Genomic DNA, 19,129 nt, shown 5'->3' with positions numbered 1-19,129 from the left:
CTGCTCCCAGCAGACACAGACCTTGTCCAGCCCTGCAGATGCACCCTGCAGGATGTAATTGTATCTGCTGGTGCTTTTTGACCTGTGGTCTGCAGACCACAAAGAGCTGTGGACTGCTCCTAGGTTGTCAGGAGGGTGTAATAAAGTAAAGAAAGCAAGCCAGACAGAACAGATCCACTAACAGAGATGCAAGATCCCAGCATCTTAGAAGACTGCACAGGGAACAACTGCAAATCACAGGTGTATATTTGCTTTGTACAGGAACAGTTGGACAGCGCCTTTGGACATCATCTTACCAGTCTCTGAAAGACCCACTTGCAAAAGACAGACCAGCTTTCCTGCTAATCTAAGTGGGCATCACTCAGCTGAAGCCAGGGGAGACATTAGGCTTACACCAGCAAAAAGTCTGGTACAATCTGATTTCCCTGTGCTGAAACAATGGCCAAGTGTCATTTTTAAGATAACAGCACTAAGCCAACTGAACTAGCAAGACTTACAATGCTGCTGTTTGTAGCAACCCTTTCCCTTTAGATGGTACCAAATTTTCCATGAAATGAGAGAGAAAGAGAGAGGGGGGAAAAAAAACAAGCAAGATGAACCAGATGTCCCTGGGCTAAGAATTTATGGACTATCAAGGTGAAGTGAATATTTACAGCTATATTATTTATAAAACCCTCACAGGCAGGATTTATAATGGGAATGCAGATTCATCTTAATGGTACAGCTCCAATTGGGGGAGTTTAATTACTGCTCTGACATCCACTGCTGCATGCCCAGCCATGCCATCCTCTCGGCAGCTTTCTTCATCTGTGCCTATTACACTTGGCGTAGGAGGCTCCATTTCCCTGAAGCCTTGCAGTTAAGGGAGACATTGGCATGATGCCTTCGTATGCTTCTGGCTGACATCCAGCTGTGGTTGTCTGTCCTTCAGGACCAATCCACTGCTTGGGATCCCCGGTTGCTTGTGGGTATCATCTGTGAACAGCAATGGGGCTGTAAAGCATCTGATTTATTCTCCCTTTCTTCACCAGAGAGTCTCTTTGGTATTACGCTCTCTGCTCGATGCAAGCATATCCAGAGCAGGAGAGAATGGATACAGCACCGGCTTTGCTGCTTAGGGTTAAGATCCCACACCTCTGACAGCTGTGGCTCCATCCCTGCTGGTGATGTGTGTGTATATACCCAGCTTCCCCCCCCCCTTTTTTTTTTTTTTTAAGCTCTCAGTGCATCTTTCACTGGGTGATGCCTGAAGCACACATTCAGTGGAGCAGCGCAAACATATGGGGCACCCATTTGCTTATTCATTTCTCCCAGCAGCAGCATGCAGAATGGGCAGACCCAGTGCTATCCCTAGTAGGGAGCTTTTTGGTTCTATGTTTCTACTCCTGGGGTAATTTTTTTCTGCCCTTGGGGGGTATTTTCATGTGAGTATGTGAAAGACATTCCCAGATGCCTTTTTTTTCTTTCCACAGCTCTGTGGTACATCATGATTGTAATAACTGTGTCATATATTAGCTCTTAGCTTTCCTCTTAGCAAGAAACAGCTTAATTCTTTGCAGTATCACCCATCTGGCCCCTGGGAGGGTTTTTGTTCCCAAGGATGCTGAGGTTTCTTCCAGCATGTCCAAAGGTGCCCCATATCCTGGTCCATGCCGGTAAGTTGCATGGACCACAGATGATCCCCTAGCTCACGCTGTGGAAGATGGGAAGAGGACTCCCCATGACTGTTGCATAGAGCTACCTCTACATTTACCATTACAACCAAAAGACAATGCTGTCAGCACTTACCGAGAAATTCAAAGCACAGCTAAATTCATACTGATGGGCAGAGCTTCTAGTCAGCCAGACAGGGTGTAAGGCAGTATCTAAGTATCTGGGAAAGGTTTAATTCTTCTAGAAAAGCTGAGATTGGAGAAGCAGGTTTAGAGCCAGCCTTCCTGCTTGGCTCCTTCAGTAGCTAGAAGCTGACAAAACTGTAAGTTTCTCTGAAGCTAATTCTCTCTGGGCTCTAGCCAGCCTGGAAATTGCATCACTCCTGCCTTCCTGTGGTAGGTGGAAACAAGGCGGTCAGTACCTAGGCTGACTATCTCAGTTTAACACTGCATCTCATTCAGCTCTCTAGCTGTCCACATCCCCCATCACAGCAATGCTGGGCCAGACACAGCTGCTTCGCCTTTGTTGGACAGTTTCCTGTATTGAGCAACCAGCTGGCACCTCATGGGATTTACTTTCTGGTTTCAAAACACCTCATGGTTATAGCTCCAAGGGAGCCTGTGTATCTGACTGACCTCGTTTTTCTTATAGGACCTGGGACTCGAAGGAACATTCCTCAATGAAGTGCTCTACAAAAATGCGACCTTCCTCAACTTGGTGGATCCCATCTCCCATGACTTGCTAATGAGCCTTGCTAGAGATCTGCAGTGTCCCAAAAAGGTGAACCTCTCCCTCAGCTCAATGGACATTTTGTGACAGAGCACTGATGCAAAGAGAGCCTTAATGAGGTGACTGGTTCTGGGTGGTGCTCTGCAATCCTTCAGAACCAGCCAGTGTACACCCTTGGAGTGGTGGCATACAGAATATTGTGTATATTTCTGTAGGAAACAGTTAAAACTACCCCAGAACATGAATGCAGCTGAAGGAGGGAGTGGTTATGTGCATAGAAATAAAGAATTTATTTTGCACCAATAGTAAGCTTGGAGACAGGGTACAGGCCAGGTAAAAATACATGGCACAGATGGGGGTGCCATATTCACTGGTACGCCCCAGAGGTTCAAAGCAGCTAGCTTATGGGGCTGCAGAGGGGAACAGAGATCTCTGCACCTCTGCCCAAACTGGTGCCTCTGTAGGAGGAGGACAAGAACCTCTCTCTCTTCCTGGGCCCTTTGCCATATGCAGTGGCCCTAACCCAGAATTACACTCCCCCTATAACCTCCCAGATCTCTGAGTAAAGAATGGTGCTGTAGGAATATAATGCAATTCAGGGTTCAAGAAGCAAGCATGTTAAGTGCACAGTGTCCCTGCTCTGCTCCAGCACTTACTTTCAGAGAATGAGGAGAGCAGAGGCAAAAAAAGGCAAGGCTGAGTGCAGACAAATATCACAGATACCACAGTCCTACTGCAACACCAGCATCTACTTCTGTTACCCTTTGCCACCACAAATACTTGGATTTGCAATACATCCATTTGCTCATCAGGCTTGGCAAGTGTCATGTTTGCTTTAAGGTGAGCAATAGAGTGAATTTCTTTATTCAAAGAGAGATATTAAGTACACACAGCTCACAACTGCACCCTAGGGAATACCTTGAATGCTTGGTGTAGGTTAGTGGGATTTCTAACCTTGTTCCGCTACCTCCTGAGGCTCTCCGATAACAATTAACCATCAGGTCTCAATAGCCAAACTACGTTGAGCCAAAGTTTAGTCATCATTGGGCTGCAATGCAGCCTGAAAAATCTTCTCCTCAAGGGTAATTTTGGTGGAAATTTTACAAGCATCTCAAAAGGAAGGGGTTGGGTTGCAGCAGTAGTACTTCTTAACCATATTTCACTTGACCTCATCTCCAGCTGTTCTACCAGACCATCTCCAACTTCATGCTGTACAATGCCTTGCAGGGAGGCAGCATGAGGGACCATTACTCCAGTACCCAGGTGCCTAGCAGATAACACACTACAATTTTTATATACCTGCATATACCACCCCCTTCTCTATTTTTATGTCTTATAGATGCACATGCTTATCTGCACTGACACTTGTAGCATTATATAGGTAAGATTTTACTGCTTCCTTAGGAAGATGTTGAGCACCTGAGCTGCCCCTCAAAGCCAAAAGGAGTTTAATTAAGGGGTTGGAGAGACTCAGCACCCTACAGCACCAGCACCCTTCCCAGCACAAACATTGGCAGACCATGTCCCCTCTCTGACCCTGGCTGAGCATCTGGTGGGTGTTAACTGCATTACAGGCCAGCAGGCTGAGTGCAATTCCCAGTCTGTCAGTGGAAATTAAATCAGTGAGGACACGGGAAGGAACAGGAGGGTAATTCTCAGTTGTGAGCCAACACACACTTGCAGAGCATTGTACCAGCTCCTGTGCTGAAGGCTGGTGTACATGTGCAACCACTTCAAAGGTTTGCTGTTCTAGGTTACAGCAGGGTGCCAGTTGCTGCCTTGCAAGCACAGTAGTAGTCTAGAACAAGGCACCTAACCCAAGGGCAAGGGCCAGTCCCTGTGGGATTCCTAGGGGAACTGGGACAGGGATTGGAGTGCTCGGCTGAGCACCTGGCACAGCAGAATGGACACACGCTGGCAGCGCACCCCTGGGGAGTTCAGCTGATTCAGTGACTGCTTAGGAACGCCACAGTGCAGCTGTAGGCCCACAGTACAGCACTTTAACTGCTTGCAATGAAGAATAAATTAGCATATTCCCTGACAGCTTTACTATATGTTTACCTATCAAATCCCTAAATGCACACGTTTCACCACGGCTGGAGGGCTGACAAATGGGAATGCAGGTGTCTGTCAGCATTTGGAAAATATGATAGAGAGGGCAGAAATCCCAGCCTTCAGCAGCTGCCGTTTGGCATTCTGCTTCACCAGAGGAAGAGAGGTGCCATTCAAAGTCATGGTGGTAGAGAACATGTGCAAAAATAAACCCAGAGGCAACAGAAGCATCTCATGATTTCTCACCATTTCTCTTTCATCCTCTTTTCCTCTTCTCTTCATCTTCTTCCCTATATACATTTCCCTCCTCCACTGCTACCTCTGTTCCTTTCCCATATTCCTCTGTCTTCCCCCCTTGCCTCCTGTTCTGCTGTGCTGTACACAGAGGCTAAGCTGTCCCTTTGCTTTCAGGAATATGACCCCTGGAAATCCTCTGACAGGATCTGCAGGCAGCTGATTTACCACCTAACTCCCCACTCAAAATGGCACCGGCACGGCATGCCCCGGAGGAAGTCCCAAGTGTGGTAAGCAGCCTGGCAGGGACAGTGGGAATGGGCATAGAGGGGGATCTGCCAGGCAAAACTATGCTGCAGCCAAGCACCATCCCAGTCTGCCACTACTGCCCTTCTCAGAGGAAGGCAGGGCTGAAAACCTGCATGGCAGCCTCTGCTCAGTCTCTTAGAAAACCTCAGTCAGACAGCAGAAGGTCAGCGCCAACACCCCTCTGCTCGATCTGGTTTGCTGTTTACTGCTTTTTATGTGGTCTTACAGTTCCTCAACCTCTCCCAAGTGCATTGAAATCAATCCCACCGAAACGTTGATTGCACAGCACAGATAACCCTCCCGGCAGGGCTTGCAGGGTGTTTGGCCCTAGGAGCATGGTCAAAGCTGGCAGCCTTACAGATACACACACCCATGCACCGAGCTGAGCCAGCCCCCAGCTCTGCATTCCTCATTGTCCTTGTCTATCCCAGGATAACTTCCTTGCCTGCAGGAAGTCTCCCACTATGAGGCACTACCACAAACTGATCACCGCATTGAGTAGGAACCACTTTGGGGCGGGGGGGGTGGGGCTGGCAGAGAAGTGACCGTCCTTACTTACCTCCCACTTCTCTGCCTGGACCAAAGATGATGCAGAGCACCTTACACGCAGGGAACCTGACTCAAGACACATTGGCCACAGACAGCTACTGGATGGCAGCTGCTTTCCACTGCTACAAACCTATTCAGACATCAACACTTGTTCTTTCCTTGGCACTTGCTGGCTTTTCTAACCAGATAAAGAGCAATCCCTATTTCTTTCAAATTCACCCCTCTCTCCTCATTTTCTTTGAGCAAAGTCTGTTCCTGTGACACAGATCACCAGTGCTGAAAAGAAGACAGAAGTGACTAAGAAAAGAGGAGCTCATGTCAGCTCCATTAACTTCACAGGAATAAGCGCAGGATTGGGTAAAAAGAAACGTGAAAAATAGCAGCACAATGAGAATGGCCCTGGGCTTTCCTGAGACCTTCAGAGTCTTTGATGCATGTGCCAGCAACTTAAAATCCCCCGTGGGAATTGACATTTCCACCGTACCTTTTGCTCTGTCTCCAAGGTAGGTCCCTAGTGCATCTTAAGGAATAAAATCCCTAATACCATGATTTCCAGGCCATCTGCCTCTCATACCTGTAGCCCCACTTTGCCACTGAATCTGAGCCCCCTGGGACTCTCAGTGCTCTCATCCCCACCACCCCACAGTGCAGGACTGTTCATGCCAGTTTGCAGGTGGGAGCCACAGCACGGAACAAGACCGAGGGACCAGAGCTGAGCAAGTCCTTTTCCAGACCCACTCAGATGACATTTTCCCCTATGGGATCCTGCAGAGCACTGGAGATGCAGGATGCAGAGAGCAGGTCTGACCTCATCCCCGTCCCCTCCCAAGACGTAGAAGAGAGGCTTAACGATAAGAAGTTATGGAGACAGGGAGAGCTCTAGAGAGGGTGGCTGTCTCCATTCCTTTCCAAGCTCCCTTTTTCTGAAACCTGTCCTCATTCTGGTCTCCCAAGTGAGAAATCCCTCCCTGCTGCTACCTAACTCAACCCTCTGCCCCCACACTCCTGTTTGCAGGTAGAATAAACCTCTCCTCCAGTTGGAGAGTCAAACTGGAGGTACCCTTTCTGATTGCACAGCCCAGGGAGAGCAACGGACTGCCTGCTGCAAACTCATCACTTACTAACGACACAGAGAGCAGGTCTGTGGCCAGAGAAAGAGCTCTGGGCCCCATGAGCCCAAATCCCACACAGAGGGGTCAGCCCCAAAGTACTGGCCGGTTACAGAGCATCTGTGAGCACAAGCAGGGAGAGGGCACCAAGGCAATGCGCGATGGAGGGAAATATAGGTCTAAAACAGGTAGCCCCGCCTGGCAGCCAGGCCTCGCTGCAAGGTGTTACATAAGGCACAAAATAATTTTGATTAAATATTAAACAGCAGAGATTCCTTTTTCAAGACTGGAGAAGAACTAGTTTGCAGCAAAAAGCACCTGCAGAGTTGGCATCCGAGGCTGCTGCAAGAAAATGGAAGTTGCCAGTAGCAGGAAGGCAAGAAATAGCTGCTTCAGTTGGAGATACCAGGGCATAATTTTGTCCAGGCAGGCTGCTTTTACCTGATCTGAATTCTCCACTTCCCTCTGTCTGCAAGTGAGACTATTTTACTAAAATCTCTGTCCCTGAACCTGTGCCCTTGGCTTGCACCCTTCCTGCCTTCAAGGTCCCGTAAGGAGCAAGGTGTAGCAGCAATACTTTGAGAGCATTTCTAAAATCCAGTGGGGACTTGGGACAGCAGAGAGGAATCAGTGCATGGAGACCACATTTAGGAACTGAATTCTTCGCTCGCTTTTGCAGTCTCCTGGGCTTTGGCTTCTGGCTTTCACAGACCTGATGCAGTACTCCCTTGTTCTCTTCCAAAATGTGATTTCTGCTTTCTGGCAGCATGTCAGATAGGTCCAGGAGATAATTAACAAGACCAGCCATACAGAGAGCTTAGAGCATCTGCCCTGCCAGGTTTTAATTACGTTTGGGCCATTATGGAGATGTGGTATGGGAGAAGGAAAGGGGACCTGCAATACTGGAGCTATATCACACATCAGGTGTTCTTCTCCACCGCCAAAGAGCGAACCAGCAGGTCAGAAACAAACTACCTGTAGTTCATCCCCATCTACTCTCAGTGGGACCCAAAACATCCAGCAACTGATCCAGCAAACCTGAGCCACAACTCAAAGCAGAAAGAATAAGATACATTTCTTCAGGCGCTCCTGTTTTGATACACAGCAACACCAGGACATCTGGAACCGTAAACTCTATTAAAAACCAATCATACTTCCATCAAGCAGGAACAATCTTATGCTATTCATGCTATAGAGCCCAACCAAATACTAAATTTTCACAAATAGACTAAGTCAGCAAAACATCAAACATGAGAGCCTCCAGACACACAGATACATTCCTCTAGACCTCCTTAACAACAAACCTGCTTCCACTATCACCTTAAACACTGATGTATTCAACTCAGGTCTATGACTGCAGCAACGGTGCAGTGTGCCTTGCACAGGACACAGTGGGCTGCTGTTCATCCTGTTTAGCCATTCCTCTGAAGAGCTACCGACAGAAGTGACTGTAATATAGCACCAAGCCCTGAATCTGGGAGAGAAGTCAGGCCACATGCTATTATCAGCTGAATGCCCCAGGCCAGACGCAGAGGCTATACAGAAACGGGGAAGGAAAAAGCTTATTGCAGCACAGTGGACTTAATGCAACAGCAGATGAAGCAAGGAGAGATCCAGCCTAGGCCACGTCTGGTTTCTCTTCTTGATTAACTGTCAAAGGTGATGCTGGGAGGCAGTTTGCCCTCCGCATCCATGCTAGTGGGTTCTCCAGAATGGCTGCCTGCATTGAACAATAGCAGTGTCAGCTGTGCGGCCACCCAAAGAGACTATTTCAGCTGCCCAGGTGATAGTCGGACAGGTTTGCCACACTGAAAGCAGAGAGTTCTATTCTCCTTTCCTGCAAAATCCTACCACAGATCTGCAGTTTCCAGTCAACATCCTGCATCCCACCTTGCAGCTGACCCTGCTTGGGTTGGCTGCCTGCTCAAACAGGGAAGTCAAGCTCTTGGGGGATTTACTGGGGGTTTTAAAATTAAAAACTCAAAAGCTAGATAAGATTTCTACAGCAGGGACCAGCATGACTTTACTGCACAGTTGTCAGTCCCTGATATCCTAATGGGAATTCAGTTTTAGCACCATTTTACAGTTGCATAGATCACTCACACTTAATGAGCAGAATACATCCTGGAGTGTTGTACAACTCCAGCTTCACTTTCTCATTAAGTTGACATTTATAGTGTAAAGAGTAATGGATTAAGAAATGCTCCTCTCTGCAGACCTAGGCTTTTTAGGCTATCAGCACCTTTTTGTAGTATTTTGTCAGATGCAGAATGTTTGGATGTTATTAATTCTTGTTTTCAGAAGTCTTGAAGATTCCTTAATTCAGCATTGCAGGAGAACTACATATTCTGCTGAAAGTGCCTGAATCCAAGAGATGTATTACTTTTTGAGGGCAAAGCCACACTGGACTGCAATTCAGAATGGAGAGAGAAGGGTACCAGGCGAAGGCAGTGTTTGTCTAGAGAGCTAGATCACAGCCTAGTACTGCAATCAAGAAGCTGTGGATTACAACTGAGCTGTCTTGGCAAAGCACTTGGGTCTAGAAGACTGCAAGGAAACAGCTCTAAATGCAGGACACTGATAGAGAGATAGACAATGAGTGAAATAATGGAGGCTGGGTGGCAGATGGTTGCTAAAAGGAATCAGCACAGACCTTGTGCCTATATGACTTTTACACAGTTGAAGGTCTGACAAGGACAAAGGCTGACTTTTAAAATGAGGAGGTAACATTATTCCCTGCTTTGCTAGGATGGGCCTAAATAATGAGGGGAAACAACCAGAGGTCTTGGACAGATCAAGTGGCAGCAGGAAGGTAGCCAAGGGTTCACAGCTCTCTTGAACACACCTTCAAGGACAGAGTGAAGATGACAGCAGAGCCAGGAGGAGAGGCACTCAGCTGCATCATTAGCTACAAATATCCATGTCCCATCCCAGTTGCAGAGGGAGGGTGGTAGGAGAAAGGCCACCTTCGCACTCCCTTCTCTCCACAGTGAGGAATCTCCCCACAGTTGATCAAAAGAGCTTGGGTGCAAGGATGGAGATGTGACTAAGGGACTTCTCATGGAATTGGCCTGTTTGTGCACTGCCTCCATCTTTACAGAGGTGCTGGGCCCAGCCTCAGAATCGCTTGGGCTGGGTTAGTCTAGGTCAGTGCTTTTGAGGCTTCTTTCCTTTTTCGTGTCTCACTAAGAGGCAGCTAAAGCCAGCCCTGCACAGCAGCACCCTGTGCCACAGGGAAGCAAAGCAAGCAGATAATGCTAAACAGGCGATTAAAAAGCCCAGAGTCCATCCCCTGTATCACTGCTCAAAGCAGAGAAGCCATCCAAACATGCCTGTCACTAGGTTCTATGCAAGGAATATCAGCCAAGAGATACCCAACTCATGGCTAATTAGCCACTAATTACACAGCCAGTACCTGTTAATGAAGGTGGGGATGCACAGTGATGGGAGGAGTCTCTGGCATCAGGAAAATTTTACATTTGGAGGCAAATTAAATGTAAAAATAAGAGAGATAGGGTAAGAAAGCTGGTAATTCCCCAGAGAGACTGGCAGGGAGTAGCAGGCATCCCTCATTACTGAAATCCTGTCTCTTATGGTCTCCTCCCAGCCTCTCTCCATAGCATGGAGACAAGGAAATGAGGCTGGGACTCCAGGAACCTGAACACTCTTGGGCTGAACAAGCTCCTCCAAACCCCACAAAGCTAACAAGAGACCAGGCACCGCTGTGGCTGCTGCAAGTCCCACCAGAGCAACAATCAGGAGCCATTACACCCCTTTCCTGCAGCCACCAAGGAATTTAGCTGATGAGCAACAAGTTGAATGAATTCAGTGCTAATAGTGTGCGGAGCCCTCAGTTTCATGGACTCAGAGAAGCACCTGGAAGAGGGCCTAAGGGTTAGGTCCCTTGGTGCAGGTCCTTGCAACAAACAACTAGCAATTAATTTCAGGTCTCTTAACTGTTTAATCGCAAAATAGCTCTGAATTTGCTGACATTAGCCAAGTTCCCAGGAGGCAGCAACAGTGACTGAACCTTATGTGGGGAGAGGAAGATTTTTATCCCAGAAAAAAGCCGAGGGAGGCACAAGATGGTTTCATCCCTTTCCTGACCCACATTTCTGATTGAGACGTAGAAAGACTTCTTCCAACACCTGCATGTCCCTCAGACCCCTATGCTGTCTGGACTGATCCTGGGTGGATCTCAGATGGTCAGGCTCATGGTACAGCCTGGGGACAGCTGGCAAATGTCCACTGAAGAGTAGAGGTGGCACCTACAGAAAGGTTAATTGGCAGTGAGGGTGGAAGGAGGACTGCCTGCATGTCACTGGGAGAAAGGCCAGACCCCAAGGAGGGAGTTTGGAAAATGCAAGGAAAAAACTTGTTTGACACGAGAGAAACAAGGAGATGTACCTAGAAGAGCTCTCATCCCTCAGCAGAGCTGGACAAGGGTTGCAAGCAGGGTGCTAATCCCTTATAAACAGGAGCAGCAGGCACCATTCCTCACTGTATGCTGCATCTAGCTCCAGGAAGGCAGTAGGGGACAGGCTGCTGATTGCCTTTGCTTCTTGCTCAAAGTTTCACAGTTTCTCACTTGCAGCCATTTCTCCAGCATCTGGGGGAGTAGGGGTTTGTTTCCTCTCTAAGCTTGCTGCAAATAATACAAACACAGTCTGCTTGCCTGCACCCAAGGTCCAGATCCTTGTTAGATGCAAATCCCTGCAATTATAAATCTGCACACAGCACCAGTTGCAGTAGCATTAGGTTAATCCAGCCTCCAGTGCTTTGCAGTCCTCTGCCCACAAGTCCCACAGGCATCAAGAGCCATGTCGCTAAGTAGCTGTTTTGTCTCACACAAAGAAAAAAAGCTGCTGCAGCTGAAGCAATCTCTAAGCCTATTTTACTTGCAGAAATTAGGGGATAATATAATAGATGACGCATTTCCCTGGAAATAAACCTGGCATTTTCTCAGCTGCTGCACAAGTGTCTGAGAGCTTGGGGTCCTCTGTATCATGCCCCCTGTGCCCTCCCCTCCCAAAGAAAGAGAGCTTAGCAGATCACAAAACCCCCCAAGAGTCAGATATTTTGGAGTAAAGCATCTACCCACATCTCTCTGTCCCTTTTCTGACAACAGACATATTTACCTCTGTTAATAAACAATAGAGAAGGAATGGTCAGCTATTCTGTGCCCTGCCCCAGAGATGGCATTTAGCTGCACCTCCTGGAGCTGCACAGGAACACCAAGGAGGCGCGCAGGAGAGCTGCCAGGGTTCAAAGCATGCGTGGGGCATCCGGTCTCATGCTTCAGCACTTACCAGAGAGCTGCAGCATTAGGTGCTATGTCCCCCAGGGCAAGGCTTCTACAGACAACTCTATAAGGGAGGCATTTTTACAGGCAAGAGAACATTTTAAACACAGGAGGAGCACACAGTGCTGAGACAGGAGGCCCAGAGTCACCCTGGCAGGTATAGCAATGAGGGCAAAAGGAAGCAGCAAAAAACACAGGAAAGAAAAACAAGCCAGCAAAGGAGACAGGGCAGGCAGCCCCTGGCACAGGACAGGAGGTTTTAAGCACATTCAGCCAGGAACAGTCCAGTCTGGAGAATCAATTATGGGGAGATAATTTGTCTGCTTGATTAAAACCTCCTTGGGCTATTGGCTTGTTGCTGGGGGGAGGAACAGAAGGTACCTGCTCTGGTCAGAGCACGATCCATGACTTATTACTGCAGTCCCTGCAGAGCTGTCAACAGGAGGCGAGGCTTGACAGGAAAAGACAGACAAGCATATTGCTTCTGTCCTCCTTACATTTCCCTTCACTTACCACTGTCTGCACTCAGAGCCAAGTCATTCGAAAGGAGACCTCAAGAGCCATTCAAACTTGTCTCCTGTTGCAGACACAGCAGGAAAACCAGCACCTGAATGCTGAGGCCCTGCAGAGGGAGCGGTGCTGGCTCAGACATGCCCTCCAGTGGTCCCCACTCCAACCTGGTTCCCATCCCAAACTGGGAGCTCTAAGGCTTGTTCCTTGTAGCTTTACAATAGCAAGGTCAGAGGAGGCTTTGCACAGACTCAGATAGCGCTTGGGACCGGGGGGGTGTCCCTATGTTTATGTGTCCTTTCTGGCCCCCCCAGGATCTGCCATGGGCATCACATCCATGACAGGATAGCACTGGGGAAGAGAATTTCCAGGAGCCACAGGCTGCGTTCGCACAAAACAGACACTGACTCTATGCTGTTTATTCTGTATCCCCTCACACCCCCAACAAAGTCTTACTCTAAACCAATACAGGCCAGAGAAAGCTTCTGCCTCATCTCTGGTACTAGCCCCGAATGGATTTAGGGGACTACTTCCCCCGTGCAGTCAGGTTACACTCAAGATTTATTTCTTCCTGCTTAATCTGACCAACATGAATGCATACCTCCACTGGGAATTTGATACTTTCTTGTGCTAGAACAATCAGCACTCTGTATCAAGCACCCAGATAAACATCTAGCACAGCCAAAGGGATAACATTGTTCCAGGGGAGAGCTGAGACTTCCAGGTTTGAGGCTGGTCCCCGACAGGTTTTCTACAAATTGAACCCTCTTTTGTGGTAGATTGTACTATCCGCTGCCAGTGGTTGGTGACAAGCTATACACATGCACACACACAAAAAAGCACACATGAGAACTCATTAGCTCAAATGCATGCTGGCAGGTACCACCTCAGCCTTGCACAGTGAATTCCCATGGGAAACACAAGGACGCATAGAAGCGTGCTTGAACAAAGTGATGTTAAACCCAGAGCTGGAATTTGCGGGCTTGAGACCACAGGGCAGACCACAAGGTCTTTCCACCTCATGCTCCTACAAGGAGGCACAGCTACAGGTTTTCCAGTGTTGACTGTGTCCATGAAGGGCTGTTGCCTGCACTGATGTACATTTATTCACTTGTGTTATCACATGCTCATAGGGGATTTATTAAGGGCTAAGATTTCCAGGATGCCATGAACTGCATATGTAAAGCAAAGCTCTAGAAGCAGCAGCACAGCCGCTCCACAACTGCGGAAGGGCCTTGCAATGCTAAGGCTTGTAGGGTCATTCTCACCTGCCACAGGAGCTCCTGCGGTGCTGCAGCCTCCTCCAAGGAAATTGCACATTCCCATGTACCCATTGCTCTCAGGGACTGTCTGTGCCACAGGTGTGCAGGACGCTACAGAGAGCCAGATAGGAAGAGTGGGGACTTTCAAATTGGTGGTTAATTCTTAACCCACCCTGCTCCTCCCAAGCTCAACAAGGCACTTATAGGCCCACTGAGCACATGATTAATGACACTAGTGGGGGTCCTACTAGGGCTCCCATATCCTTAAAGCTAGATGTGTCTGAAAGGACAGCAAGACTCATATCATTTACACTAAGGGATTAGGTTCTCTTATATTACACCACCACACATTTCTACTCAATCTTGCAACATATCCCCACCAGCTCCTACAGCCCCACAGCTCCCACTTCTCACAGCACTCTCACAAACCCACAGTCCATCATAAAACTCCACATCCCACTCCCTTTGCATACCCAACAGCCCCACAGCACAGCTTTGCCTGCTGTACAGCTTGCCTACCTCCTCCTCACTCCACTTGCTAGGCAGACACCAAAAGAAAGGGCTGAACCCATCTCTAGATTTCTTTTAGCACCCTTATGCCCTCCCCGCCTCCTCACAGCTGCAGCAGATCCCAGTTGATCTGCTGACCACAGAGACCCAAACAGGCAGCCACTGGTGCTGCTTACTGACTAAGTGCTGCTTGGGAAAGCTTTTAAAGGGACATGCAGTAAATCCACTCTTGGAGTGCGGTTTGCCTATAGATGGTTTTCCTGACAAAATACCAATTTCTCAGCCTTTTAACACTACTGTCCTCTGCAGTAGCCCTGCAACATAGTCTGTTGGCAACAGACCTTGTCATTCACCTGGAGAGGTGGCACACAACCAGCCCCCGCACAGTGCACTTGGAAATTCTGCTTGCCTTGGTTATTTTTACTTTCTGTGCATGAGCATCTGTACATGCACATACAGACAAACCCTTTCAAATGTGCTAGTGGAGGACACTTTAACATCCTATGTTTAGGCAGTTCTGGCAAAGTTTATGTGTAAGTGCTGAGAAGATACAGGAAAGCCTCAGGACACAGTCTGCCCAGAAGCACAGTGCAAACCTTGAACTTGTTTCCCAGATGAGCTCCATTAACCCTTTGCTTAACGTTTCTTAATGAGTTCTCCCCTGTCCCAAGTGATCTGTCACTTGGGTGAGAGATGGATGAGAGTGGTCCCCTTAGTGATCTCTCTCTCTATCCCTTTCCATCACTAGCCTGAAGACCAGCCTGCAGAAGAAGGTGAGCCAGGACTCCATGGATTTGTCAGGGATCCCCCTGACCATGCGGGATGTCCACCGCATGGCCTACTACCTGCAGAACAACGGGGACCACCTCACCTCTGTGGACCTGAGCTTCACTGAGCTGAATGATGACATGGTGCGCCTGCTGCTGCCCTTCCTCTGGGCACTACCCAAGCTCACTCACCTTTCCCTCAATGGCAACCGACTGACGCGGGCGACCATGAAGGAGCTGACTGACACCATGAAGGACATGAACAAGTTCCCTTGTCTGGCCTGGGTTGACCTTGGCAACAATGTGGATGTCTCCTCCATGCCACAGCCGTTGCTTGTGGGCCTGCGCAAGCGTCTCAGCCAGCAGACCACGCTGCCTACCATCTATGAGGCGCTCGACTGCGACTCAGAAATCTCTAGCGGGCATGAGGGCAGCCAGCCAGAGGACGAAGCAGCAGGAAGCACCCCGCCACGTGCTTTCTCTCAGCAGGGCTGTGAGAGATGACTGGCAAACAGGCCAGCACTGGCACACTGAAGCCACCTCAAGGAGAAGTCTTGAGTACAGACGTCAAGCAGAGGGCCAGCTTTACTGACTTCCTTTGGCTCTTTTCTCTTGCCTTCCCTGACATCTCCCCCCAGACTTGTTGTGAGACAAAAGCCTGTCATCCACCCCCAACATGCTCCGCTCCCTCCCCTCGCTGCCAAACCCCTCACCCACATTCCAGAGAGGAACCAGTGACTTACAGTGAACCTGGTCCCCAGGCAGGGTCTCACTGGAAGACGGGAAAAGACCTGTCGGAGTCAAGAATATCCTCCAGCAGCCATTGGGTTGAGGGAAAGGGATGGGGGGGAACCTAAAACAGAAACAGGCTTGTAGGTTATGTCCTTTCTTCCTTTTCCTATGCACCTGGGAAACCTTGGGACCTGCAGCCTTGAGTGTGAAAGGAGGTACCCCAAGAGCCTAGCTGTTGTGGAGCTTAGTTGAAGGGCTCAGAGGCCAGAGCTGGAGCCCAGCAATGTGTCTCCCTCTTGTGTCTGGCTCCTTTTGTTTTGTTTTTTTCCTATTGTGTGTTTTGTATTAATGTCTGAACAAAGGGACTTGGTCAGAGACCATTGGATTGCATAGGCTGGGGCGGACACATGGCTTGGAACTGCAGCATCAGGATATTTGCTGTGTGACCGGGGTGAGAGGGAGGGGAAGGAGGTATGTGTTGGTGGGAGCATGGGGGATGGGATGAGTGGGGATGGGATGAGTTGGGATGGGATGGGAGGAGGGTGGAGGAGAGGAAGGGGGAACAGTCTGGTGGATTAGCAGGATTGGTTTCAAAAGCTGTGCTTTTGTACTAAAATTACAAGTTCCAAGTGAAATTGAGGAAAAGCAGACAGCCAAGTCCATAACTGCATCACTAAAGGAGCAAGCAGTGAATGTGCCAGAGGTGGACACTTCCCAAACTAAAGCGCAAAGCTTTGGCTCCTCGTACTACAGACATGACATGAGCAGCTGCATCACCATTTCCAATGCTGTCCAAAAACCAAACCACTGATGCAATATTTCTAGTGTTTTCCACATTGCTCATGCCCTATGTAAACATAATAAACAGTTCTCTTGGACATGAGTGTGAAGCACTATGGAGTCTGAGTATCTGGGTTGTTCACTAACCGAGCCAGCAGCCTAGACACTGCAAGAATATGGACCGGGAATGCTCACGCAGTGCCTGAGCAGTGCAGGAGCGGATCAGCAGGTACTGTTCACACTGGTGAGCGTGGTTCATTCCTCTAAGGAAAGCGTAACGCGCATGTTCAGTTGTGGTAGGCTGCCGCTCTTTGTGTTGCAAGGTGCTGATACAAATAAAGTGATCAAACTTTAGCTGATATGTCAAAGTCCTCTCAATTATCTGTCCCCACAGGGATTCAGAGAACAGCTAATGTTTTTGAAAAAGTTAAAAGTTAAAGAAATCAGACATAGTAAGCCATATAAATCCTGGCCTTCCTACATTAACAATGGTAACTTTGCCTTCTCTACTGCTTCTCTCTGGGAGTCTCAACACATATAATCAACTCATATAGTAAGCCACACAAATCCACATGAAATAGATACACCTTTCATGCTCCTTGCTGATTTTACAAGACATTGCAAGCAGCAAATTGGTGATATTTATCAAGTGATTTATCCCCTTTGGACCAAGACTGTGAGAGCACCGGATGGTATCAGTGTCTCTGATCAACCACCAAAAGCCCCAAATAAATCCAGTCCCCTGAGGAAGAAAGCTGGGTTTAGAGACACTGTGCTGACTATTATGACCTGACACTGCAAATGCTGGACCCAGTCCCGTTCGCACTCCAGTCACCAGAGCAAGACCTCATAACCTTCATCTTGTTAATGTGCAAACAGAAGTGTAAAGTCTCTGTCCAGCTGATGAAAAAGAACAGAAGATACAATAAGGTAAAGAAAATACAGCTAGGGCCAGGTGCTAGCTACCCCATCCCAGTGGAGATGGAAGAGAAAAGGCCCTGAGACAGCCAGAATATGATGTTTGGCCAGGAAGATGGGGAACAGGGAGTGCAAATGCAGACAGGCTCCAGCACAACCCAAGGTGGGAAGGGAGCATGTGCTCCCTGCACAGCTGTCACCCAAACCCACTTTTTAGCCCCTCTACTGAATCTGGAGAAGTGGAGTAATTTCGATGGAAAAGACTGCATTTGGAGCTTGTTTTGCAAAAGGCAAAACAGAGCTGCTCAAGTGGCCGTTCCCATTACTGGGGGAAGGGCCGTGCTGCTACCAGAGGTCGTCACCTGCCTCTCTTCTCAAAACTTGTTTTTCCCTTCTCAGTGTGGTATCTGTTTCCTCCCCGCTGTGGAAGAGATGGTATTAATTTTTTCTTTTTCGTCTTTTCCTTCCAAAATACCTTTCAGCAAAAATGAAAAGTATTTCAAATGTCAGCAAGATCTACTTAAACTCTTGCAGTCTAAGCAGAGCAATACTCTGTGCCAGGAAGAAAACTCAGGCACGAAGCATTTAAATGAAGGCTTGGAGCCGCCTGGTGAGTCAGTGGCATAGCTAGAAAGAGGGAGCCGGGGCGCTGAGCATTCGGTCTTTGGCTCTGAACACTGTCTCCATAAGGCTCTGCATCAAGGCATCTTCACAGCTTTTCCATAACCATGGCACTTCCCCAAAATGAGGCAAGCCCCCAGCATGCAGCCCACCACTGATGCAGCTCCTCCCTGCAGAGTCCCTGGCCCAGGCCCAGGGAGGATCTGTGCAGCCTGTTTCCAGCTCTGCTGAAAGTCATGGTTTTGGTGTGAGCTGTGCTAATCAGGAGGATGGAGATGAGACATTCAACCCCTTACAAGCGAATTCTGTGCTAATCACTGGAGATGCCTGGCTGCTAGTTGGCAGCTCCAGGAGCTGGAGATAAAGCATGGCTTGAAACAGGCTGGTTCAGCTGAGCAGCTGTGGGATCCGTGTTTATTCCTCCATACGCACTTCGTTGCTTTGCCATAGAAACCTCCCCATGGAGAACTAGTTGTGAATAAATACACGCAAATGCAAATTATGAGGTCCTGGCCTAGGAAACCGCCACAGCTTCTTGGATGAACTCCGATGGGCTGCCACTTAGCTGTGGAGAAACTATCACAGCACACCCAGCCGTTCCCTGCCATCTCCTGACTGCACTGACGAGTGAAGGACTCTCCGGGAGCACAGTGGTGTGCACCCAGCTCTAGAGCTGTCAAGTGCCCCCGTGCCCCCCTACAGATGAGATGCCTGCTCGAGGAGCAGGCCTGGCGGCTCCAAATCCAGAGGAACCTATTTTCATAAAAGCCGAATTCACAAACCAGAGAGGATGACACAACCCAAATGAGCCCTTCCTTGCACTGAATGAGAAAGCTCAGGCTCTCAAAGAGGATTAAGGGGATGAGCTGCTAATTCAAGTCTCCTCACCGATAACCATAGGGACCAGTTTTGTTATGGTCCTAAATCAGGGGATGCCTGCCCTGCAGTGAGCCTCTGTCTCCTGCTAGATAACGCAGCAGGAGAGATGGATCCTTGTCACACCAAATACTCTCCTCAGTACTGAACTTGCTGGTGCAGGGCTGTAACCTCAGCTACTTAAAGCTGCGCACACACCTCAGTATCAAGATTCAT

At 48.7% G+C, this 19,129-nt stretch overlaps 1 protein-coding gene across 1 annotated transcript; it reads left to right on the top strand.

The window, feature by feature from the left end:
* Positions 1-1,649: 1,649 nt before the first annotated feature.
* LRRC75B (leucine rich repeat containing 75B) lies at positions 1,650-15,621 on the top strand. Its single transcript, XM_010281684.1, has 4 exons — positions 1,650-1,655; positions 2,305-2,433; positions 4,846-4,958; positions 14,968-15,621. Exons 1-4 carry the CDS (start codon positions 1,650-1,652, stop codon positions 15,488-15,490), a joined length of 771 nt encoding a protein of 256 aa, XP_010279986.1. The 3' UTR covers positions 15,491-15,621.
* Positions 15,622-19,129: the final 3,508 nt, after the last annotated feature.

The sequence above is a fragment of the Phaethon lepturus genome, unplaced genomic scaffold, assembly GCF_000687285.1.
Source record: "Phaethon lepturus isolate BGI_N335 unplaced genomic scaffold, ASM68728v1 scaffold50530, whole genome shotgun sequence".
Classification (NCBI taxonomy): domain Eukaryota; kingdom Metazoa; phylum Chordata; class Aves; order Phaethontiformes; family Phaethontidae; genus Phaethon; species Phaethon lepturus.
The sequence above is the reverse complement of the archived record's forward strand: the minus strand, read 5'-3'. Positions and strand labels throughout refer to the sequence as shown.

Coding starts and splice junctions, on each gene's coding strand:
- LRRC75B (XM_010281684.1), top strand. Junction 2,434..4,845: donor ATCTGCAGTGTCCCAAAAAG/GTGAACCTCTCC, acceptor CTTTGCTTTCAG/GAATATGACCCCTGGAAATC. Junction 4,959..14,967: donor CGGAGGAAGTCCCAAGTGTG/GTAAGCAGCCTG, acceptor TTCCATCACTAG/CCTGAAGACCAGCCTGCAGA.